This window comes from Trichoplusia ni, chromosome 18, assembly GCF_003590095.1.
Source record: "Trichoplusia ni isolate ovarian cell line Hi5 chromosome 18, tn1, whole genome shotgun sequence".
In the NCBI taxonomy this organism is placed as follows: domain Eukaryota; kingdom Metazoa; phylum Arthropoda; class Insecta; order Lepidoptera; family Noctuidae; genus Trichoplusia; species Trichoplusia ni.
In genome coordinates, this window is record NC_039495.1 from 5682023 (window position 1) to 5703317 (window position 21295).

The 21295-nt window shown below is 34.1% G+C and overlaps 4 protein-coding genes and 1 pseudogene across 6 annotated transcripts; 3 read left to right on the forward strand and 2 right to left on the reverse strand.

Moving 5' to 3' along the window:
- LOC113503138 overlaps positions 1-2378 on the forward strand; it is a 13285-nt pseudogene extending 10907 nt beyond the window's left edge.
- Positions 2379-2639: 261 nt separating this feature from the next.
- Positions 2640-4182, forward strand: LOC113502800 (cell cycle checkpoint control protein RAD9A-like). The gene is made up of 3 exons (XM_026884497.1): positions 2640-2767; positions 2838-3243; positions 3358-4182. The coding sequence occupies exons 1-3, from the start codon at positions 2734-2736 to the stop codon at positions 4106-4108; spliced, it is 1191 nt and encodes a 396-aa protein (XP_026740298.1). The 5' UTR covers positions 2640-2733; the 3' UTR covers positions 4109-4182.
- A 980-nt stretch (positions 4183-5162) lies between these two features.
- On the reverse strand, positions 5163-8102 carry LOC113502801 (ubiquitin-conjugating enzyme E2 G1-like). Of its 2 annotated transcripts, none has more exons than XM_026884499.1 (5): positions 7962-8102; positions 7469-7571; positions 7057-7154; positions 6394-6572; positions 5163-5373 (listed from the first exon to the last, which is right to left on the reverse strand). In XM_026884499.1, exons 1-5 carry the CDS (start codon positions 8005-8007, stop codon positions 5293-5295), a joined length of 507 nt encoding a protein of 168 aa, XP_026740300.1. In that variant the 5' UTR covers positions 8008-8102; the 3' UTR covers positions 5163-5292. The 2 variants fall into 2 exon arrangements, with proteins under 2 accessions (XP_026740300.1, XP_026740299.1); XM_026884498.1 differs by having other exon boundaries at positions 5163-5648; positions 7962-8100.
- Positions 8103-8639: 537 nt separating this feature from the next.
- Positions 8640-13025, reverse strand: LOC113502868 (myb-binding protein 1A-like protein). The gene is made up of 6 exons (XM_026884601.1): positions 12761-13025; positions 12192-12377; positions 11827-12009; positions 11532-11738; positions 10704-11454; positions 8640-10615 (listed from the first exon to the last, which is right to left on the reverse strand). Exons 1-6 carry the CDS (start codon positions 12908-12910, stop codon positions 8697-8699), a joined length of 3396 nt encoding a protein of 1131 aa, XP_026740402.1. The 5' UTR covers positions 12911-13025; the 3' UTR covers positions 8640-8696.
- A 1119-nt stretch (positions 13026-14144) lies between these two features.
- Positions 14145-21056, forward strand: LOC113502863 (eukaryotic translation initiation factor 4H). 2 transcript variants are annotated; one of them, XM_026884591.1, is made up of 7 exons: positions 14145-14251; positions 14557-14686; positions 15971-16152; positions 17398-17573; positions 19203-19433; positions 19671-19679; positions 20101-21056. In XM_026884591.1, exons 1-7 carry the CDS (start codon positions 14202-14204, stop codon positions 20244-20246), a joined length of 924 nt encoding a protein of 307 aa, XP_026740392.1. In that variant the 5' UTR covers positions 14145-14201; the 3' UTR covers positions 20247-21056. The 2 variants fall into 2 exon arrangements, with proteins under 2 accessions (XP_026740392.1, XP_026740393.1); XM_026884592.1 differs by having other exon boundaries at positions 17398-17504.
- Positions 21057-21295: the final 239 nt, after the last annotated feature.

The following is a 21295-nucleotide window of genomic DNA, read 5'->3' on the forward strand; positions in this document are numbered from 1 at the left end:
GGAAAAGAAAGGGGAGGCCTTTGCCCAGCTGTGGGATCTAAAACAGGCGAGGTACATAAAAAAAAGCCTTGGATTAATACGTGAAAACAAAAATTATTTTATTCACCAGTGCTCAGTCTTAAAATAGCTTAGCGAAGCGGAAGAAAGAAAAAATTTTAAATGAATAACAGTTAACTTGAAAATAGCGTTATTCATTCGCATTAGTATTATGATACTTCGCTAAACAGCCAACTAGTTTTACGTTTAACTTTTCTCTGGCCCATATTAAAAATAATGGAATATCTACCGTTTGGTGAAGGTTTTGACCATAGAAATCTAAATAATAAGGTAACGTACGTTAGGTACGCAAAAGGTACGTTACCTTATTTTTTAGATTTCTATTTGACCAAGATTAGCGTAATTTTTTGTCAATTATTTACGAAATAAAACATTTTCGATGATATGATAATTGATGACGATGGTTCTACCTTCGGGCGTGTTAACTTGATGCAAAGCAAAACAAACGGTTTGGGCGAAATTATTAGAACTAAACCACTAACTTCCAGAACAGATTATATTATCTAATGATGCAACAGTTTAATCACGCGTACTTATCGGGATTGCCCGACTCGTTAAGGATTCTGGTTGAGTCCTTTTATGGCAGGGGTTTATACAACAATAGCTTTTCGCCCTCGTCGATGTCGGTTATATCGCGATTCCAAGAGAACTCTTCAAACGTCCGGGATAAAAACTATCCTATGTTCTTTCTCAAGGTCAATTCTATCTCTGTACCAAATTTCATTAAAATCGGTTTAGTGGTTTAGACGTGAAAGCGTCACAGGCAGAGTTACTTTCGCATTTATAATATTAAGTAGGGATTCAAGTCCCATGAACGAAATATACAAACTCAGAACCAGTATTCGTAGATTACGCAAATCATTATCTTACAGTGGGATCGAACCTACGACACTGCGAATGAATTTAGAGAGATATATACCCGTATAGATAACTTCTTAAGTAAATTAAATTCACTTTTCTCAGCGGTTTCTTGACGTTGTCTTAAGTAGGTACCTACAACCTAAATTGACGCGCCAATAAAGCGTAACTTAAATATATTATAATGACGGTTAGGTCCGTCAGCAAAGCAGGTTTGGTTTTTTTTATATATATTTATTTATTGCTGATAGAAACCAAATATGAAATAAGCAGATGTTTTTTTTTAATATCAGACTGCTGCCGTAGATTTAAACAGGGTCTCATGAAGCGGCTGTAGACTGTTTTGTTATAATTTTGCCAGTGTTATCAAGCTCAGGAACATAAGCTGTTAAATTTTACCCTTGACAAACAAAACCCCGAAAAGCGGTCTTGAATTGATCTTTCTTCGGACGTTAAAAAACATTCGCGTTGTAATCGTAAACAATGACAATTATCAAAAAACGCTGATAAATAAATAAAATAGCACTAAATACATCCATAAAATAAAAATCAAGATAATAATTATTTATTTGTTGCGAGTTACATGTGACTAGACGTGGACTCAGAATGCAGGAATAATTTGTGAGCAAGAGGAAACATTAAGTGCCTGCCTGTGGCGTAGCTACATATTATATATTCCAGGGCCCCGATTCTGCTATTAACAACGGCCGATGAATGAATGGTAGTTGGATTAAATTTGAAACCATTCCTATACTCTTAAGCATTTTTTCAAACCAATAATTGGAAATTCATTGTATTGACCATGAGTGTTCCGCCCCGTACTTCATATCCAATTATTGTGAAGAAAAATGATTACAATAATACGAATAGTGCCAATTTAATCCATTTGCCATTCATTCATCGGCCATTGTAAATAGGAGAATCGGGACCCAGAATCGTTTCTTTATAGTATTAGGAAAAAGTTGTGTCCTCAATAGTTATCAAAAAACTTTAGTTTAAAACGAAATCAACAGTTATTTTAGGCATACGACTCATTTCTTTCGATTATATGTGGGTACCTTCACCACCTATACATTTCCCTTCAAGAAAATTTGTTTGTAGAAAAGTATTCAGCATATCAAAACATTGTCGCCATTTAGGCAAAACCAATAATAGGTACTTATAGCACCTATATCATAACTGATTGGCCTACTACAGTCGCAGCTGTAACACATATTTTATTTAAAAACTATAGTTAGTATAGTTACGTACATTGTACACAAAAATTTGAAATCTGATACCATTAAAATAGAATAGAACTTACCGCTTGTAGCCATAGCGCTTTATTTTAGTCACTTTCTTAAGAGCTAGCGTAACTTTCTCTCGAGGCGTTTTGTTTCTTATTTATCGCGACATACGTGTGGAATCGTACGCTCACTGACAGAGTAACTTAACTAATAATGCTGATTGACCAGATTGACTGAACTCCTGATGATACCGCAATTGACAGAATACAGATACTTAAACCAGAAAACAGTGGCGTACAAAAATAGCAATTAGTTTAAATAATGAAAACCAGACAATTGATACGTAATTAACAATATTATTTTTGTAATATATTTATAAATCATTTATTAGTATATGACCATTGCCAATTTATTGCTTACATGCACGAAATTAAGATCAATTTATGAGTGTTCAAACTTAAATCTGTCAGTTTGACACCCGAAAATGTATGTCAAATTCAACATTCACACACGTTTGTTTGTATTTGAAATTTGTATGTAAGCAGGCCAGAATTTAATTGTAATAAAGAAAGATAAACAAAGTAATAACAAAATGAAATGCCACGTACCAGGGGCTAACGTTAAAGGCAAGTTTTTCGTAACTTGGTAGGTATTTTCTTCTGAAATAAAGTCTCATTTTGTGTTCTTTTATTTCAGTTTTAGGCAGAACTGTACATGCTCTCGCTAGATTTGGTGATGAACTTTACTTAGAATCTCTTCCTGATTGCATTCTACTAAGAACTTTAAATGCAGCCGAATCTGCATATGCTATGGTGAAGTTCAAGAAAAATTTCTTCTCCTACTTCAATTACAATTACTATTCTACGGAAGATAATGAAGGCTTGAAGTGTAAAATATCAATGAAATCTGCGTTAAACACATTCAAGTCTCCCACACACATGGACAAACAAGTTGAAAACTTAGAAATCAAACTTGATGCAGATGCATGTAAGCTTATTTTTCAGTTAAAATGTAGGCATGGCATTGTGAAGACTCATTTTGTATCAATTCTGGACTGTAAAGCAATGCAAGCAGTTTACACTAAGGACTCTGTACCAAACAGGTGAGAATATATTAAAATATTTCTTTCACAGAATTGTTTATTTATGGATATAAATACTTTTATTATAATGAGGTAATCAATTATTTTGCTTTAAAAAAAAATATTAAATTTCAGAATAACATCACCACAAAGGATATTGTCAGATGCTCTCAACAACTTTCAAAGTTCAGATGACCAATTGACTGTTGAAGCCACTTCACAGTCTCTAATTCTCCGTAACTATATTGATTGCAGCATAGACCTAACTAAAATAATCAGGACACAAATAAGTTTAAAACCTGCAGAATTTGATAGCTATGTTATTGGAACAGAAACTATTATTACATTTTCACTAAAAGAATTTCGAGCCTTGCTAGCCTTTGCAGAAGCTCTTAACCTACCACTTCAATTACATTTTGAAACAACTGGAAGACCAGCTGTTTTCATTGTCCATAATGGCATTACATTTGAGGCACACTTTGTACTGGCCACAACTAAACCTGATGCTGCTTCACAAACAACAGCTACACAGAACACTAGTGTTGAAAGAAAGAAAAGAAAAGATACAACAAGCACACAAGGCTCTGTCAAGAAGAAACCACACTTAGATATTGATGTATCTAAATGTCTAGATGAAGACTCTCATTTGTTTAACTTTGTTGAGATACCTGATGAAAACTTTGTTAACACCAGTAACAAGCAGAATGGTTGTCTAACTAGAGATGACAAGAATAGTACTAAGGTTGATGCAATGGACTGTGATAATATCCCAGCTTCACCTACCTCTAAGACAATCAAGTCTGTCTTTAAAAGATGCTTTGAAAGCACCTTTGATCCACGAAGCATACAAGGTGTCATTTTAGCAGAGAATTCTGATAGTGAATGATACCATTGTACTTATGAAGTGTTGTTACCAAATGTATAATTCAATAAGAATAAATGTGATATTTATTGCTGAGGGCTAAGTTAATTATTTTGAACCCTATATATAGGAGATTAGAAGCCTATGAAAATAAAATAACATTATCACTGCATTATGATTTTATAGCAAAAAATATACATACACAGGGAAAAGTATTATACACACGTCACAAATCAATGCTTGATGATATAGAGTGAATATGAGGGGTTTTCATATCTTTTATACCTAGTTATTATAATTTTTTACATCCAAAATGGTAACAAAGCTTTTCTTCTAATTGTACAAAAACATAATTGACAATATTGTGAAATAATGTACAAAATTATAAAGATATCAAACAGTTTATATTCATAATATCATATCTCACCAAATATCATTGTTGAGCAAAATATTTGGGGGTGTTGATGAAGCACACCACACTAATACACTTTGCAATATACATTTGCAAATTTTACGGTGCTTTATTAATATGTGCATAAAGGGCAAGGTAGAATCGATACAATGATAAGTTTACAAAAGTTATATTTATTCAGTAAAAATTATAATTAAGTATTAAATTTACTACTAAAATTAGCACTATAATAAAAATGTATATCAGAGAAGCGACATTATAAAAGCTACCAATGTGTATGCATCGCTTTGAATCGGTAACTAAAATTTACATGCAAAACAATAGTTTGGTAGCTCATTTTACATTTTTTTAATTTTGAAGAGTTAGTAGCATATTTATTATATTACACAATAGCGATTGCAATACGTAATAAATAATTATTGTTTAAATTACTTCAGATTTGGTTTCTACTATACAGAGATCAAACTTGTAACCATATTAGGAAGAAACGACAACAAAATGCAGATTTGTTTTTCTATAAAAAATTACCATACATATTTCATTATAATAACAATAGCAACATGTCTTAAAAAAGATGAAAAAAGACCTTGGATTCTATTTTAATTTATTATTTATAAAATACGGCAGCGATACCTTTTAATTATAATATGTATTTATTTAAATCAATTTCAATATTGTCTCTGGCCCGGATGGGGGGGCCCGCACTATGAGTCACGCCGGGGCATGCTCTCAACAACGTCCTAACTGCATCACCAAACACTCACTCTACTAAATTAATGAAAAAGGGCACTGTTATTTAGGAACAATCCTCTTGGCTCTTTCTCACACACTGTGCTACTTTCCTTTTAAACTCCGAATATGATTCTCTCCATTCTTTCTGTAAAAAGAAACAGAATGAGCACTCATCTACAATTGGCGGCGGCGCGTACGCGCGGTTCGTGTTCGTGAGACGGGTCGGTGCATGCGGCGACCTAGCGTGAAAAACGATTCTATGTGGTGTGGTATTGGTACAGTTGTGTCACATGGCCCTTTTCCAATGATAATATTTTGCGATCTAAATCCCCTCACACTCTAAAAACAATCTTCTTGACTTTTCCTAACACATCGCGCAACTTTCTTTTTGAAATCCGAATATCGCTCTCTCCATTCTTTCTGTGGATGCAAACAATGGTAAAATATAAGATTAACATGTAGTACATAATTGACAATGCAATGTAATAATGTTATGTATGAGACTTAATATTATTATTGAAGCAATATCTAATCTTGCAAATAATTTAGTGAAATATAAACAGAATAATGAAGACTGGGAGCATACAAGGCATTCATTATTCACTTAAAAACACCTAAAAGTCACCATTGGAAAAAAACAGCTTAAATTTCTTACAATGATCCTATAATCTTCACCAGCAAACACAATGTTGTTATTTATTAAATTGCAAGAAAAACTGACCACCACCATAACAACTGAAATACATAAGCTACATAAAAGGTTACAAATTAAATCACATATTGCTAAATCTACACATCATTTAAGAATAGTAAGCTACTTAGTTTAGTACTAATATCAATTAACAGATAATAAATTTAAAACTAAGGTTCTCAATTAATTACATCATAATTTGACTATGTTACACATATATATTGGGATAACTTCATAAACAGACTCTAAATAATATAATATTAAAATCATACTTTTCCTGAGAAATAATAACACATGGGATATATCCTAAAACCTACAATGATTAATTGAAATAAATGACTGATAATGAGTAACTGATCACTTCATTCTGACAGGCAATGGAATTATTCACAGTTTTTTGGGATGTGAAACCTTTAAAATTTATTGAATCAAAGTAATGTGTCATTTGCAAAAAATATAATTTCAACAACTTACCGCAGCATCAACATTAGCAGGGCTTTCATCATTTGGGTCTGCGAGCATCGAAATAACACTTATAAGAATGGTCTCCACTGTATGTACTGGCAGCCACCTTTCTGATGCCTTCTCATAGCCCCACTTGTCATCTCCGGGTTCATGCAATATTGATATGCAAACATCTCCATTCTTTTCAACTGAAAGAAAAAACTCTTTTCAGGCAGGGCAATCATGCCTTTGTAGTTTAATTCCTTGCATCAACTTTCTATCTCCATACCACAATCATATTCTGTTTTGCTAAAATATTTGCATGAAATGTAAATGGACCAGTTGGTGGGTTATTGATCTATATTGATTATTAATTTCTACAAAATTATTACATACAATGTTATAAATTTAACAACAGTATTAGCACAATTATAGAAAGAGTGCAGACAATATCATGTATGTTTTCATAATAACACTGCAGCACTGTTTCTGTCGCATGCATGGTATTTTTCTTCCTTTGTTCTCTAAATAAACCAAAAGGCACAGCCAAAGATGGTTGAACTCAACAATAGAAAAATGAGATCACTCACTCAATCATGTTACTTAAGCAGAATTTTACACCTTTCATAAGAATAACAAACTTAAACGCAGTTACAATTATCTATAATGACAGTAACATCAAATCTTACTCACTATTTGGATGCCATATTTCCGTGACAAATTTCATCCGTGGTGGCCTCAGAGGATATTCCTTTGGAAAGTGTAAATGTGCCTTGAAGAATCCACCCTCACTGAAAATTACAATTTTAAATTTGTTAGTAATGAATTATGTTGAGTCATTAATATTAATAAATGTCTAAAATACTACACAACTACACGTCTTAGTCTTTCTGAGATAACTTCCTGCTGAGTCTCAGAATATCAGAGTATACAAGCAACATAATTAAAAATATACCAGAATTGCCTACTTTTTATTCACTCGACCATGAGCTCAGAATTTACTTGAGTAATTTTAAAATATTTGGCTATGTGAAGAATGCTGCCTCATTAAGATAAAACGTACAAGTGATAAATACTTGTGGGAATGTGAGTATACAGTACTTACTATAATGTGTCTGGAGGACCGATGATGAGGACTTCCCATCTGTATATGTCATTGTCATCTATCAATCCAGCAGAAAAACCTTCCACTGGATTTTTGTTCAGTTCTGAAAATATTATGGAGAAATATTTAACTTAACTTCAGGTTGTGATCAGTTCTATGCTTAAGTGAATAATGTCTGCAATAAAAGCAAAAGTTTGTAAACTGGGAACCGAAAATATACTTGTAAATAGTTATTTTACTCCTTTGACTTTGGCATGAACACCTGTCATAGCTGCGAATATTGATTTTATTACATCGAGTCCATTTTACAGAATAGCTCAATAAATTCCACACGTGCAAAGAACTAATACACTTACTTTATCGTTCAATCCACAAAGATACATAAACTTAAAATTCGACCCGCTGAGGTCAATGATTGCTCGAGTAACTAGAATGACGGTCGAAACTAGAGTCATCGGCACAAAAAAAATGAAGATATATAAAATGCACTTACCAGCTAGCTGCTTTTTTAATAAAAGCGAAGACTGTGGCTCTGACATTAATTACAATTGTGAAATTTACCCTGACGACACGAAACAAATGATTTTTCCACAAAAGATGGCTGGCTGAGTTTTGAGCAGGTTGTGAAACATATGAGTTACTGCTTGTTTCCGGTAAGTGTTGCCAGGGGCTTCAAGAAAATGAAACATCGGTAAATATATTTTTTAATATTAATTCATTACCTTAAAAACCACTATTCCTTTTACTATAAATATCTCAACAGATTCTTTATTATTAGTTACCATGTCATGAAACTTACAACAGACACTTTGATGGATTGCACGCGCACTACATTTTATAATTCATTCATTAATCTTTAGTATACGGAGGTCCTATGCCATTTTCGCTTGTGAAAATAGCCCAAAAAAAGAGTCGAAATCCGAGACCTCATTATTTATATGGCAACATGTACCGGAAACTGTTACTGCCATCTATGTAGTGAGTCTGGTATTAACAACGATTAAATTACACATGAGCACAGAGGACAAATACTTGCTGCTATAAAAAATCTGCCGGACTTCGATTTAGTCACACAAGTTATTATTAAATCATTGATATTTTTAAAGGCAACTGATTGTACAATTTATTTTTACGATTGAGTTTATTATAATCTAGGTCCGTTTGTAGGGTGAATAAAACGACTTCATTAATTCGATTTTTTTTGTAATCAAATTTAAACTTATATACATTATTCACTTTCACTGGATTTTTTAATTTTCTTTTGTTGTGGTTCGGCATTTCCATTCATCTGTTCAAATTTTCGTTTCTTTTTGTTCTTTTTGGGTTTAGTTTTTTTAACTGCTTGAGTGTCTTGTATTTGTTTGTTGTTAACTGTTTTCACTGTAGCTTTACAGGACCCAACTACCTCCAGTAAACTCTTAAAATTTAATTTAGTTTCCACTTGACAACTTTCATGAAAACCTTGCATTATGTTTATCAATTTCCTTAATATAATGAAGAAATTATTCTTCACTGAAAACTCAGAATCATTTTTCAAAGTATCAACCAGGGTGGTTTCAAATTCTGTTTCTAAGCTTATCAACTGTTTTATAAGTTTGTCTGAAGTTGGTTTACTTCTTTTTAAAGAACGATAAAAGCCTGACAAAAGTTCGAGTCCCTCATTACGACGAAACAGTCTAACATTTTTGTTGAAAACATTTTGTATAATAGTGGGCACTAGAGCATAACTGCCATCCCAGTCTGTCTGCAAGACGTTATGAAAGAATATGATTGGAAGCATGCAGTTTCGATTCTGGAAGTAGTTCTGTAAGGATTCCTTGAAAATGTCAGTCAATGGCGATGCTGCTTTGGATTTTGTCACCTTGGACTTCTTTGTATCAATCTTTTCGGAACAATGAATTATGAAAGTTGCAAAAAATGTTATAACGTCGCCAAGAGCTTGAAACAAAAAGTGCGACCTTGCATCTTTTTCTATGACTGACTTTAAATGGTCACATAAAATATTCATATCAATGTCATCAACAGATGAAAACTTTCTTATTTTGGTCAGATTTTTTATAGTTTTTCTGACTCTGTTTTCTAATTCGCTAAACTGACTGTCTTGAATACAAAATTCAAGACACCTTGTAAGAGGTGCAATCATTCCCAGACAAATATCCATTGAGGGATCTTTTTCCAAGTAGATGTCAACAAGATCAAGTACTCTGATTCTGAAATCAGAAAGAGACTTTTTATCTTTTCGATCTTTCTTGGATTTTTTACCTTTACTTTGGTGAAATTGTTTAAATGCTTCGGCCAGAGCTTCGTCTAGCTTTTTACCCTCTTCCTCATCTATCATGTCAGCATCAACACTTTCAGCGTCCGATTCTAAGGCTGCGGAACCTAAGGCTTTCTGAACTGCTATTCTTAATTGTTCTGGTGTTCTCATCTCTTCCTCATCGTCATCGTCTGCCTCATCATCACCGTCACTCTCCGATTCTTCTTCTTCCTCTTCACTCTCTTCGTCACTCTCCTTGCCATTCTCTTGCACAGGATTGTCTTCATCCTCATTTTCCGACTCGGAATCCTCTTGTGTTAGTGGATTAGATTCATTTTCAGGATCCAATACTGATACTATCTGACCTACTGCTGATGGAGTTAAATATTCCCAGAGTAGTCTAAAAACGCATTGCACTACAGATCTAAGTACACTGGATTCAGCTGACAATATAGATAACAGAACTTCAACTAAGACTTCAATCCATTCTGGGTCGGCTGATAAATCTTCTTTTTTGGCCTTGGACTGTTTTTTCTTACCTTTCTTGTAATGCTCGTAGCAACTCTTCAACTCCTTTATTGAACTTCTAGCAATTTTAACATGGACAGGTTCAGAGAATAGGAAAAGTCCAAGTTGATAGAGTAAGATGAGAAAGACTTTATCAACTTTAGTTTTGGTGTTGTTTTCTTCTATCTTTCCACAGACTTCCTGAAGCATTTCCCAGCATTCCATGTTCTCTTTAGGGAATTGTTTTTCGATTTTTGCCCGAACTTGTTCCTTTTGTAGAATATTACAGATGAAACTGCTGAGGGATGATAAAACTGTGACTAAGTTGTCAACATTGGAGAAGCGGGATGTGAAGCAGCGATAGAAACATGACTTTATGGCTCCTGAAAAATGGAAATTATACATTAATAAACAAATAAACCCAACATGTACTGCACAATATATTGTTTCAAAAGCTTTAAAAACATTTACCTGAGAGCTCACTGCTTACTGCCACATTATCATCTCCCCCAATTTTGAAAAAACCAAAGCACATGAGTAGCTTCATGTAAGTCAGTTTAAATTCTGTGTCATCTTTTATTGCCTCATGGCTCACCAAATAAGATAAGAGCTCAGCTGCTTTCACTCTTTCATTATTGTACCAATTCCTTTCAACATTTTCTTTAAGGAATTTCTTGGATGTGTTCAAAAGGACACCTTTGAATAACTTTGCCATTTTTTTTACACCATCTTTTTTCAAGTCAGAAATGATTGATTTGACGACAGTAGTCCCAGTGATTTCAGCGAAATTCATTTCTCCTGGATTAAAAAGCAATTTTTGCAGAATCTCTACTCTTATGGAATCCTCCACTTGGTCTGATTTCAATGCTTTTGCTAAAGCATTAAGTAGTTCTTTTTGTTTCTTGATCATGATTTTATTATCATCTTCATTGTCTCTTTTGCTTCTGATCTTACTTGCTGTTTGTAGCCCTTTAAACCAATCCATAAACAGTTTGAAGAAATTTCTACTTACTAACTCAGGTAAGACTTCTAAACCAGTGTTAATGTTGTGTAGAACAGTGGTCAGTATGTTGATTGCCACTAACTCTCGATTTCTGTTGTGCTTTACAAGCTGGCTGTCAATGCCTGACGTCCAGAATAGTTGTAAATGAGGCGAGTTTGCTATGTTTGTAGCTACCTCCTTGTAGATAGGATGACCTATTGAGTTGAAATCAATGCCCGTCTGTAATAGAGAAAAAAATGGTTAATGTACTACATTTTAATTTAATTAATATTTTTTTGTTTCATAGTAAACCTTACCATCATTTTTTCACAAACAGTGTGTATGTTGTCTTCACTCAGCACATCAGTGGATCCTATTAATTTTCTCAGTTTAACTTTAGCAGGAAACTTTGTATTAATCACCATGAGAAAGTAAAGAGAATCAAGGGTGTGCTCTTTTAAATCTTTTTTAAAGTCTTGTTTTATAAGTGGCCAATAGACTGAAGCAAATTGCTCAATATCAACCTGAAAATTGTATAATTAATTAATATTTCCTTAATGTTCAAAAATGATATGTTAAATATTCTTGTAACAATTTTGTAGTTTCACTTACTCCTTTTAGAAAATCAAGTAGTATGAGGTAAGCTACAGTGCTCAAATATGACTTCTTCTTGCCAGCAGCCATTAGCAACTGTATCACTTCACCCTGCTCTTCACTGCTGCACTTTAAGATAAGTTTCGATCGGAAAATGGCACCACAAACCAAAATTTGACCTAAAGCTACATCACCAACTTCCTGAAAACATTATAAATTGGTAAATATATTTTACTTTAAAAAAATGTCAGATAAAGAATGAATAAACAAGTTTATGAAAATCATCCAAATGATAAACATAAAGACACATCTTATAGCAGCAGATTTTTATTATGTTTAATAAGCTCATTTATTCTACAAACCAAATAATATATGATACTTACACTTTTGGATGAGCCATTGCTATGAAGTTCCTTCTTGACAAGTTCCAATAATTGTGGAATAGTGATGCCCTCAAAGTTTGACAGCAAAGCAACAAGAGTGGCAAAGTATCCTGTCCTCATGTTGGGTACATTGGCACCAAGACTTCGCACAAGCCGCTTGAGGACATATTGTAGATCCTTTTCATTCTAAACAAATAAAATTAGAAATATTCATTGAGATTGAAACAAATGTGCTACGCTTTTTAGTTCATCACAGGAGAGGTTGAAACTATGGGTGGCCTTTTCCTAAAATGCTAGTTCAAAATAGACTAAAACTTTTCAAACAGAACTTCAGTTTCTTCGAATTTTGAGTTTAAAGGTAAATTCACCAAGATAATGTGTAGGAATTTATCATTAATTAAATTGTGAAATACTAAGTTGATGTAATTTTAACGTGTTCAAAGAGTTCTAAAATACCAAGAACCTACTTTGATTACTAATATTATGCCACAAATACATTTCATTTATGTAATACAAATACAACAACGTTGTCCGTTGGGTTATGATATGGTAAATATTGAAAACCTAACCTCACTGCCGTGCAACTGCGATATGATTTTACTCCCCCCGTTGAGTTTAGCATCATCTTTCGGAGCCTTAAGTAGATCGAACGCGTCTAAAACAGACGCAGACACTTTGTTTTCTTTTTGTACTGTATTGGAATCGGTTTCTTCAGTCATTTTGATGCAACTAAACAGTTTAATAACAAATTATCGTTTTCCACATGGAGCGCACATTTCCGCGCTCAGTCAGTTTATCACTTGTCACTGTCGAAGTGTCGAGTGTAGGCTGTCAAATTCAAATGACATCATGGCTGCATGGTCAGCTTGTTGCCACCAACAAAGACATGACTCGTTGCCACAGAATACGGAAACTTTTTTGACCTGCCATCTCCTTGCGAGCCCCTTGAAAAAAAAAACGCGCTAAATCCGATAAATCGACTAATTAAAGTTGGCTCAAAACTCGCTTTAACAAGTATTATAAAAATAATCGATATTCTTGAATACAGGAAAAAGCAATGAAACCGATTTTGATAAATTCTATATTCTATATAGACTATACTTAGATAAAGAATAGAAGTAATCTACGACGAAATCTATGAGATTAGATCAAAGAATTTGTTGGACCATTTTGACATCAAAAACTTGCTTAATACAAAAGGAAATGTTAAGGAATTTTATACATGTTTTTACAGTTTTTCGTTTTCAGCTTAGCATAGACCAAAAAGATAGAAACTTAAACTAAATAATAGTAAAATACGAAGTAATCCAAACATTAAACTAAGCCATTCTGTGTTGTCATAACAATAAGAACATTGTTTTTCCGTGTTTTTTTTTTATATACAAGAAGTTCTGTTACAAATATATTTTTGGCCTTCTGCATGTTGACTCTATATTTGTACTGATTTTTTTTCCATGAAAATTTTGTTTTACCCATATATTAGGTACAATAAAAACAAGTAACGCTACTGAAATTATACTATATTCTTAATATTTTATTTACATGATCTAATTCCAAACATGTTATTTGTTTTAACAAAGTACGTAATACATCAAATGTAGCAGTGCGGTTTGTGTCTTTTTGGTTTTATTGTGTCTTTCACCTTTCATCTGATAGAACTACTATTCCATGTGAATATATTTGACGAGGAGTTAAAGAGAACTTGAAAAATATTTATAATTGACATAGTTTATAAAATTAATCTTTTGCATAACAGTAGAATTATTACTACACTCTAAATAATTACAAATATTTGCTCTACACACTTGATAAAACTCAAACGGGACTACAGATATATCTTTAGATAAAGTTTTGATATTTCAAGAATGTTTTCCTCCTATACGACACACGAAACACGACTCGATATTTTAATATGCTTTGCGATTTCCCCATTTTTATTCCAGTGTTGATATATATAAAAATCTTAATTTCGTCGATTCCAGAATTTGATGCGCGCGCCTTTAGTGTTCCATGTTTCTAAACATGGCAGGTCGAAGTGGATACGATGATGTTAATCCCAGGTATTTATTGTAAAATACTATAAAAATCAGGTTTATATATACTGTACAGTGCGTGGTAAAGGTTTTTATTTGCAGTTATAATATTTTCCGCGAGGCCCAAGTACTCGCACCGAAAAAAATATAGTTTTTGCTTTCCGATAACATTGAATGAAAATAGGATTTTTACTTAAGCTTGTAAAGCAATATCTATTAATTCAATGTTGTCGGGTACTGAAAAGTATCTGTGAGCATTTGTTTAGCATCAGGAGTGTGTGTGTAACATTTTATAGGTTATGAATTACCTACGATTGTGGTGCTCGTTTCAGGGATTATGGTGGCGGTGGCGGCAGAAGAACTCTCGGTGGCCGCCCTCTGCCTTCCGAGCCACCTTACAAGGCTTACGTCGGGAATTTGCCCTCTGGAATTATTCAAGGCGATATCAATAGGATTTTCCCTGTAAGTATTTTCTACCCCCTTGTATTTTTTCCAACGCTTTCTGGGGTGTTTGCTTGTTGAATTTAGTAAATTACAACCTGAGGCCCAATATTTATCAAGAACTGCAACCTTTTAAGTATTAAATCAGCAGTATTCCATGGTGTATTGTACTTTGCCAACATGTTGTCAATAGCCAATACTAATAAACAATGCATAATATAATAAGTAGGTAGTTTTATATTTAGTGAACAGATAATAAATAAGTACCGCTCTGTTACTGAAGTACAGTCATATAATGTGTGGTAATTATTTGAGTATGAGTTTGTTCCTTGTGCAAATATTGTTGCTCACTATTTTCTTTTTAGGTATTGTGAAAACATAAACACTAAACATTAGTATTAATATTATAGTATATTAGTAATATTCCAAAACGAAAATTGATGTTTTCCCTCCTAAAACTCAAAACATTTTCATTCTGTTCAGATCTGCTTTCAAATATAATTTTGCTATTGAATCAATTTATAAACCTGAAGTATATAGTTACTTAACATGTGGGATCCTTATCTCTTTACATAATATAACAAGATTACAAGTCTACGCTGAAGATATGCAATCATAAATTGAATGTTCATTTTCATAATATGCTAATTCTATTAAAATGTTTAAAAATCTGTTCTTGAGTTAACGGTAATATCTATGACATAATATGTTTACGTTGCTACTGTAAACAAATTTCCATTCTCATAATGATAGTTATCTCTCTGTAAGGTCATTAAAGTGATATAATGCACAGGTATGTTACTTGAGATAATACCTCCTCAGGGATAGCTAATATCATAATGTCTCATGTTACAACATTCCTTTGTCCATGCTAAGCAGTTAGAAATTAAAGACCTTTATGAGGCAGTCTTTAAATTCAATGCCATGATGATGTTCTGATTCTTTTTAACTCAGTATTACTCATCATACTAACATCATGAAGGTGAAAATGATTTGCAACTACCCTGCACACTTAACAAATACATGGTTGACCAATACAGCCGGCTTAGCCATACATAATTATAAGAGTTATATAAAAATAAATTCTCTTTATAATTATTAATGTAGACTTAAGTAGTATTATATTGTATTTTTTTTAATTTATATAAAACTGTACTTCAAGCATATTTGTCAAAGACAAGTAACATTCTGAATAATTTATTTTTTCCCTTATTAAAATCTCAGTTTAGTAAGTTGGCCTTAGTTCTAAAGTTCAATGTGCTACAAATAACACATCTGTATTCATTTGCACTTTTTATTTTCCAGAACCTAGCTATAAAAAATGTAAGGTTGGTGATGGATAAAGAGACAGATAAGTTTAAAGGATTCTGCTATGTGGAGTTTGAATATCTTGAGGACTTGATAAGAGCAATTGAAATGAGTGGCGTTCTCAAAGTAGAGGATAACTTTATTAAAATTGATGTGGCTGAAGAAAAAAGGAGTGATCGGTGAGTCTTTTGTTCTACATAATAGTATATGTAAATTCCTATGATAAATAATGTTCAGGATTGCCTTTGTTAATAACCGACTATACATATTTAAAATAGTGTGAATGTGTTATCTGACAGCCATAGTCAATCTGCCTATACATATTACAAAGACAAATTATTATAATCTTTACTTATATTATACAAATATTATTTTCTTTTTGGTACTGAAGACTACTTGAAACTAATTAAATTTAAACAGATATCTGGTAAAAATATAAATTTTAGATTGCTGCTAAGTATCTTATTTAAGTTATATACAGGTTGTATTTGGGGGTTCAATTTGTCGTCAGCAGTAGTTTACTAAATCTGGTCTCATTAATACATGGTACTAGTAACAGGTAAGGGGAAAAAATGAATACTTGAAAACAGACACACATTTAAAAGTTAACAGATACATAATATTAACTTATTAACAATCATATTTTCCTGTAGCTAGAATCTGGCCCTGACTAATCAAATTTTGACTATGGGAAACTTATGATATTATTTTTAATAGCCTTATTAAGTAATCCCATTTGTGTGTCTAATTTGTGTTTGCCTTTCTCAAAAGGAAGGGTTTAAATACGTAAATTCGTTACTATTTGCATGCCTGTGGTAGTCAAAAGCCTAAAATTAAGTTGTTATAAATATGTTGAGTATGTAAGGACAAATCAAATATTGTTGAGCGAAAATTTCATCCATGTATAAATGTTTGGCATTCTTAGACCCAAAGTAGAATACCGTGGGCAACAAAACACAAACTGATCCAGATTTAAAGCTACTTGAGGCTTTACTATATCTACACTGACGCGGGAGTTTCGTTCAGCATACAATCGGCACAGATGGAGGGCGCACAAGCCCACATGCGTGGCGTATGTATAACAAGTAGCCAATGTCTGTTACCCTTGAACTACACTTATCGAACTTCAGCAAATATTCTTGTTGCCGCGTATGAGGATGTACATAGACGCTAAGTTATGTGTGATTTATAAGGCAACTAGATTGTTTGTTGAACTAGGCTATAAACAGTCTGTGGAGGAGTAAACAAATGGGGTGCTATAGTGGGAAGAACTTGCCTTAATGGTGAAGTATGCAGGGAACGTATAGCACCCATCGAATTGGGTCGATATTCGTATGATTCCTTAAGTTTCTGTTTGTTTGCTACTCCTCTGTGGGTTGCACAGCAGTAGTGGGCAGCATAGTACAGAACCATTAATATTATAGGGGAGGTTTTGATCGCGGTCGGCGGGACGGTGGGCGCGATGGCGGGCGCGATGGTGGGCGGGGCGGCGGCGGCGGCGGATTCCGGCGGGATGGCGGCGGCGGCCGCGGTACGTACGACCACTTCGATGGGCTCGACCGCCGTGCGCCGCGCCATCAGGGTGGAGGGCTGCCACATGGTAACATCGCCTCATTACTAACATAGCCTACAGGACTAACGTCACCTCACAACAAACATCTTAATGTTACCGAAGGTATATAGACAACTGTACAAACGACAAACTACACTCAAAATATTGAGCTTAATTGGCAGATTTTCACTACAGATCTTATCATTTACATTACACACCCTTTCTGAATGCTGGACATTCATAACTAATTTTTTATCAAACTAATTTTATGAACATGCATTATTATTATTTATTGTATTCTTCCCAGTCTCTTACCCAGCTGTGCCGTGCTGTACATTATTAAGTATTATTTTTTTCAGTAACACGATTTCCTTAAGAGTGGTTCACTTGAGAATGCTATACAGAAATAAAAAAAGAAATAGTATCGCAAAGAAGTAACCATTCAGGCCAATAAAGTATAATAATCACATAGTCAAGATAGCATATATCTATACAGCCAGTACAGTTGCACTTTTTATAAAATTACATTAACTGTTGTGTGTGCCTTACTAGTGTGTTAATGATTAACATTGTTATGTGCTTGGTTTTATCATTGGTTCATACTAATTTCACAAACTTCCCATCATCATTATCATTTTTCCTTATATCTTATATTATATGAATGAAAAAACCAAAGTCAAAAGTTTTTTTCTGTAAGAAAGAGGCCGTTTGCCAGGCACTTTTAAATGTTCCAATAATTACTCCAGTTGTAAGGTTCCATAATGTCATTCTCCTATGGAGAAGAACCAGCAAGATACTCCCTAAGTTACTTTTTTTTTTATAAAATTATACATTATTATTTATGTTGGCAAAATCAGGACAGATGATTTGAGCTTCAAGTCTATTTAAAACTTATTTTCTATCAATATTCTATTGCTATGACATGATAATGCAACTTATTTGTTATAAAATTCACATCCAAAGCTTTGAGCAATTATCAAGTCTCGATTTACTTTTAACCAAGAGGGATATGGGTACCTTAATATTTACTATGAGCAGTGCTTTTACATTTTAATACATAATATTAACAGATAGCATCTCACAAGCTTTTGTATTTGTAATCATTATATGAAACTCACATATTATTTTTGATGATTGTACTCATCCTGGCTAAATCATGGCTTTTCAGTTGGGTTTTGTGTTCAATAATGTGTGGTTTTAAGTGTGGGTAGGTAATCACGTCTTATAGGTCATGGCTGCCAATCTTTCAGAAATTAGTCCAGTATGAGCAGTTATGGTAATGTATAAATGTGTGAACTATCTCTGGATGCTTATATATTCCAACCCCGACTTCTTCAGGTAACAAGAACATTGTGAAAGCTGGCTAAATTCGTTTTTAGGTTTTATGTCAACAATTTCCACCCAGTCTGCATTTAAAGCAACTGGTGCTGTCACAGACAAATGTGCATTAATGTAAGTAGGCATTTGCATGTACAACGAAGAAACGGTTTTACCATGTTGATGGTGTTTTCTGATCTGCGAAATGAAAAAAGTGTTTGTATCGATTTTGGTCCCTTGAAAAATCCAGGTGCAGAAGTTTTAAATTTACGTGTGATTTGATCGATTGAGCTTTCAACGTATTTCGGTTTTAATTTCAACATAGTAGTAGGGTTCTTAAACAGCGCTGATGGGTTGCAGACCGTGAACGAGGCGGTGGTGGAGGTGGCGGCGGCGGCGGTGAGCGGTGGGCCGAGCGCGGCGAGCGGTGGGGCGAGCGAGGCGAGCGGGAGCCGGGCCGGGCCTCGCGCGGCTCCAGCGAGGAGCCCCGCGCCGGCGACTGGGGCCGCATGGGGGCGCGCCAGCCCGCGCCCGCGCCGCGCCAGCCGCCCGCACGACGCAACTTTGACGACATGCCGGCCTCGCGCCCAGGTAACTACTCAACTTTGTCACCTATCTGTGCTCTATCTGTCCCTTTGACTCCGAAATTTACATTCTGCATGATTTTTGATCAACAGACACATTTATTAAAGTAACAGCTTGTCAAAATTATTACATTGCTATACTCCTCCCATTATATTTCCTCGTCTATTTCAGCCTTAATATAAATCACTTAATTTATGTTTATTTGTCTTTGATATTTTCTAATAATTGTTTTTTCATGGTTAGGGAGCTCGGGTACGTTTTTGATGTGATCCGTATTATCTGGGTGTAGACTTCATTTTCGATGAAGATAGACTCCCGCGGGGCATCTTGATATTTAATGCAATATAAGTTCACGCGGTTGATTTAGTTAACACATTATAAAGACATAAACATTCTTTAAAATTTACTTGCATTTCATTATTTATTTAGAAAGAAAAACGTAGAAGAAGAAAATATTTTAGAACGCTAGATGTAAAATTAGAAACAGTTTATATACTGGCAGTTATTCAAATTACATTGACTTAGATATTTGTGTATGTTTTGAGATGGTATGTTAGTCATCATGGTAGTTGAGAAGGCATTAGTTAGCTATTCAGTCCGCGTAGTGGTCAGTCGCATCGTTGAACAGATCACAGGTGTTCTCGTCCTTGCTCCCTAACTACTTCTTTTCCAGACACGTCCGCGCGGCCCAAGCTGAAGCTGGAGCCGCGCACCGTGACGGAGCCGCTGAACTCGCTCGCGTCGACCAGTCAGGCGCACTCGATATTCGGCGGCGCGCGGCCGAGGGAAGAACGACTCAAGGAACTGGCGGGCGAATAGACGCCTTACTTACCTCCTTTAATACCGCGTACTCTCATCTCCCGGTCCCGTGTGTATATGTATCGTCCCGAAGCCCGCTGCCGATCCTCTATGTGTGCCCCGATATTTACAGCAGTCTCCTGTCTCCGATTGATTGCAGTGCGATAAAATTGTAAATGGACTGCAAACATTTTGTTAGGTTATATGAGGTTGTAAATCATTTTTATCGTATATTTTGTTAGCTTTATTATGTGTATCGAAAGATAGCTTCTTATTATTTTTACGCCGCTCCGCCTCGTTTTCGAGCCGGGGCTCGGCGTGTCGCTTGGTTAATCCGCAGTATTTAAATTGCTAGTATGTATTGTTTGTCTCATTATAAGATTTATCCGGGCTTGTGTGTACATACGATATCGGCTCGCATAATATTAATTAATTTTTCGAAATTAGACTTTGAAGAAAAATATTTTTTGTTCCTCATTTTTGGGTTATGTGTATTGAAATATTGTAATAATTATTTTATTTTTACTATAGCATTGTGTCGATGGAGGTTCGTTACCGAATCTCTGTTGTTTTTTTTTTCATTTATTATTTGTTTAGTTTGTTAGGTCATGAAAATTAATCATTGAACGAGTAATTATGATTCATAATTTAAGAGTTGAGATAATATGGTGATGTAATTACGGTGTCATTAATAAAATTAACTTCCACGTACTTGAATTTCTACTTTATTACATAATTGTGTAATGGCAAGTATCGTGGCAAAGAAAAGAAAAAAAATCGCAAAATTGTAACAGAACATAGAAAAACGAATAAAAAGTGAATTCTTTGTAACCGAGGGTTTGTCTGCTTACCTTAACACAATGATCCACTTCCGTTTCCTTATCCTTTAATATATGAAGCAATGGAAATATTTAAACAATTAGCAAAACTTATTTTTATATTGAGTTATAACGAAGCAAATAAAAACTTGAAAAAAGATTTTTAAAATATTTTCATTGTACGATTCTGGAATATTAGATACTATTTATATATTTTAAAAAAATATTGCAATAAATGGTACTCTAAATTTT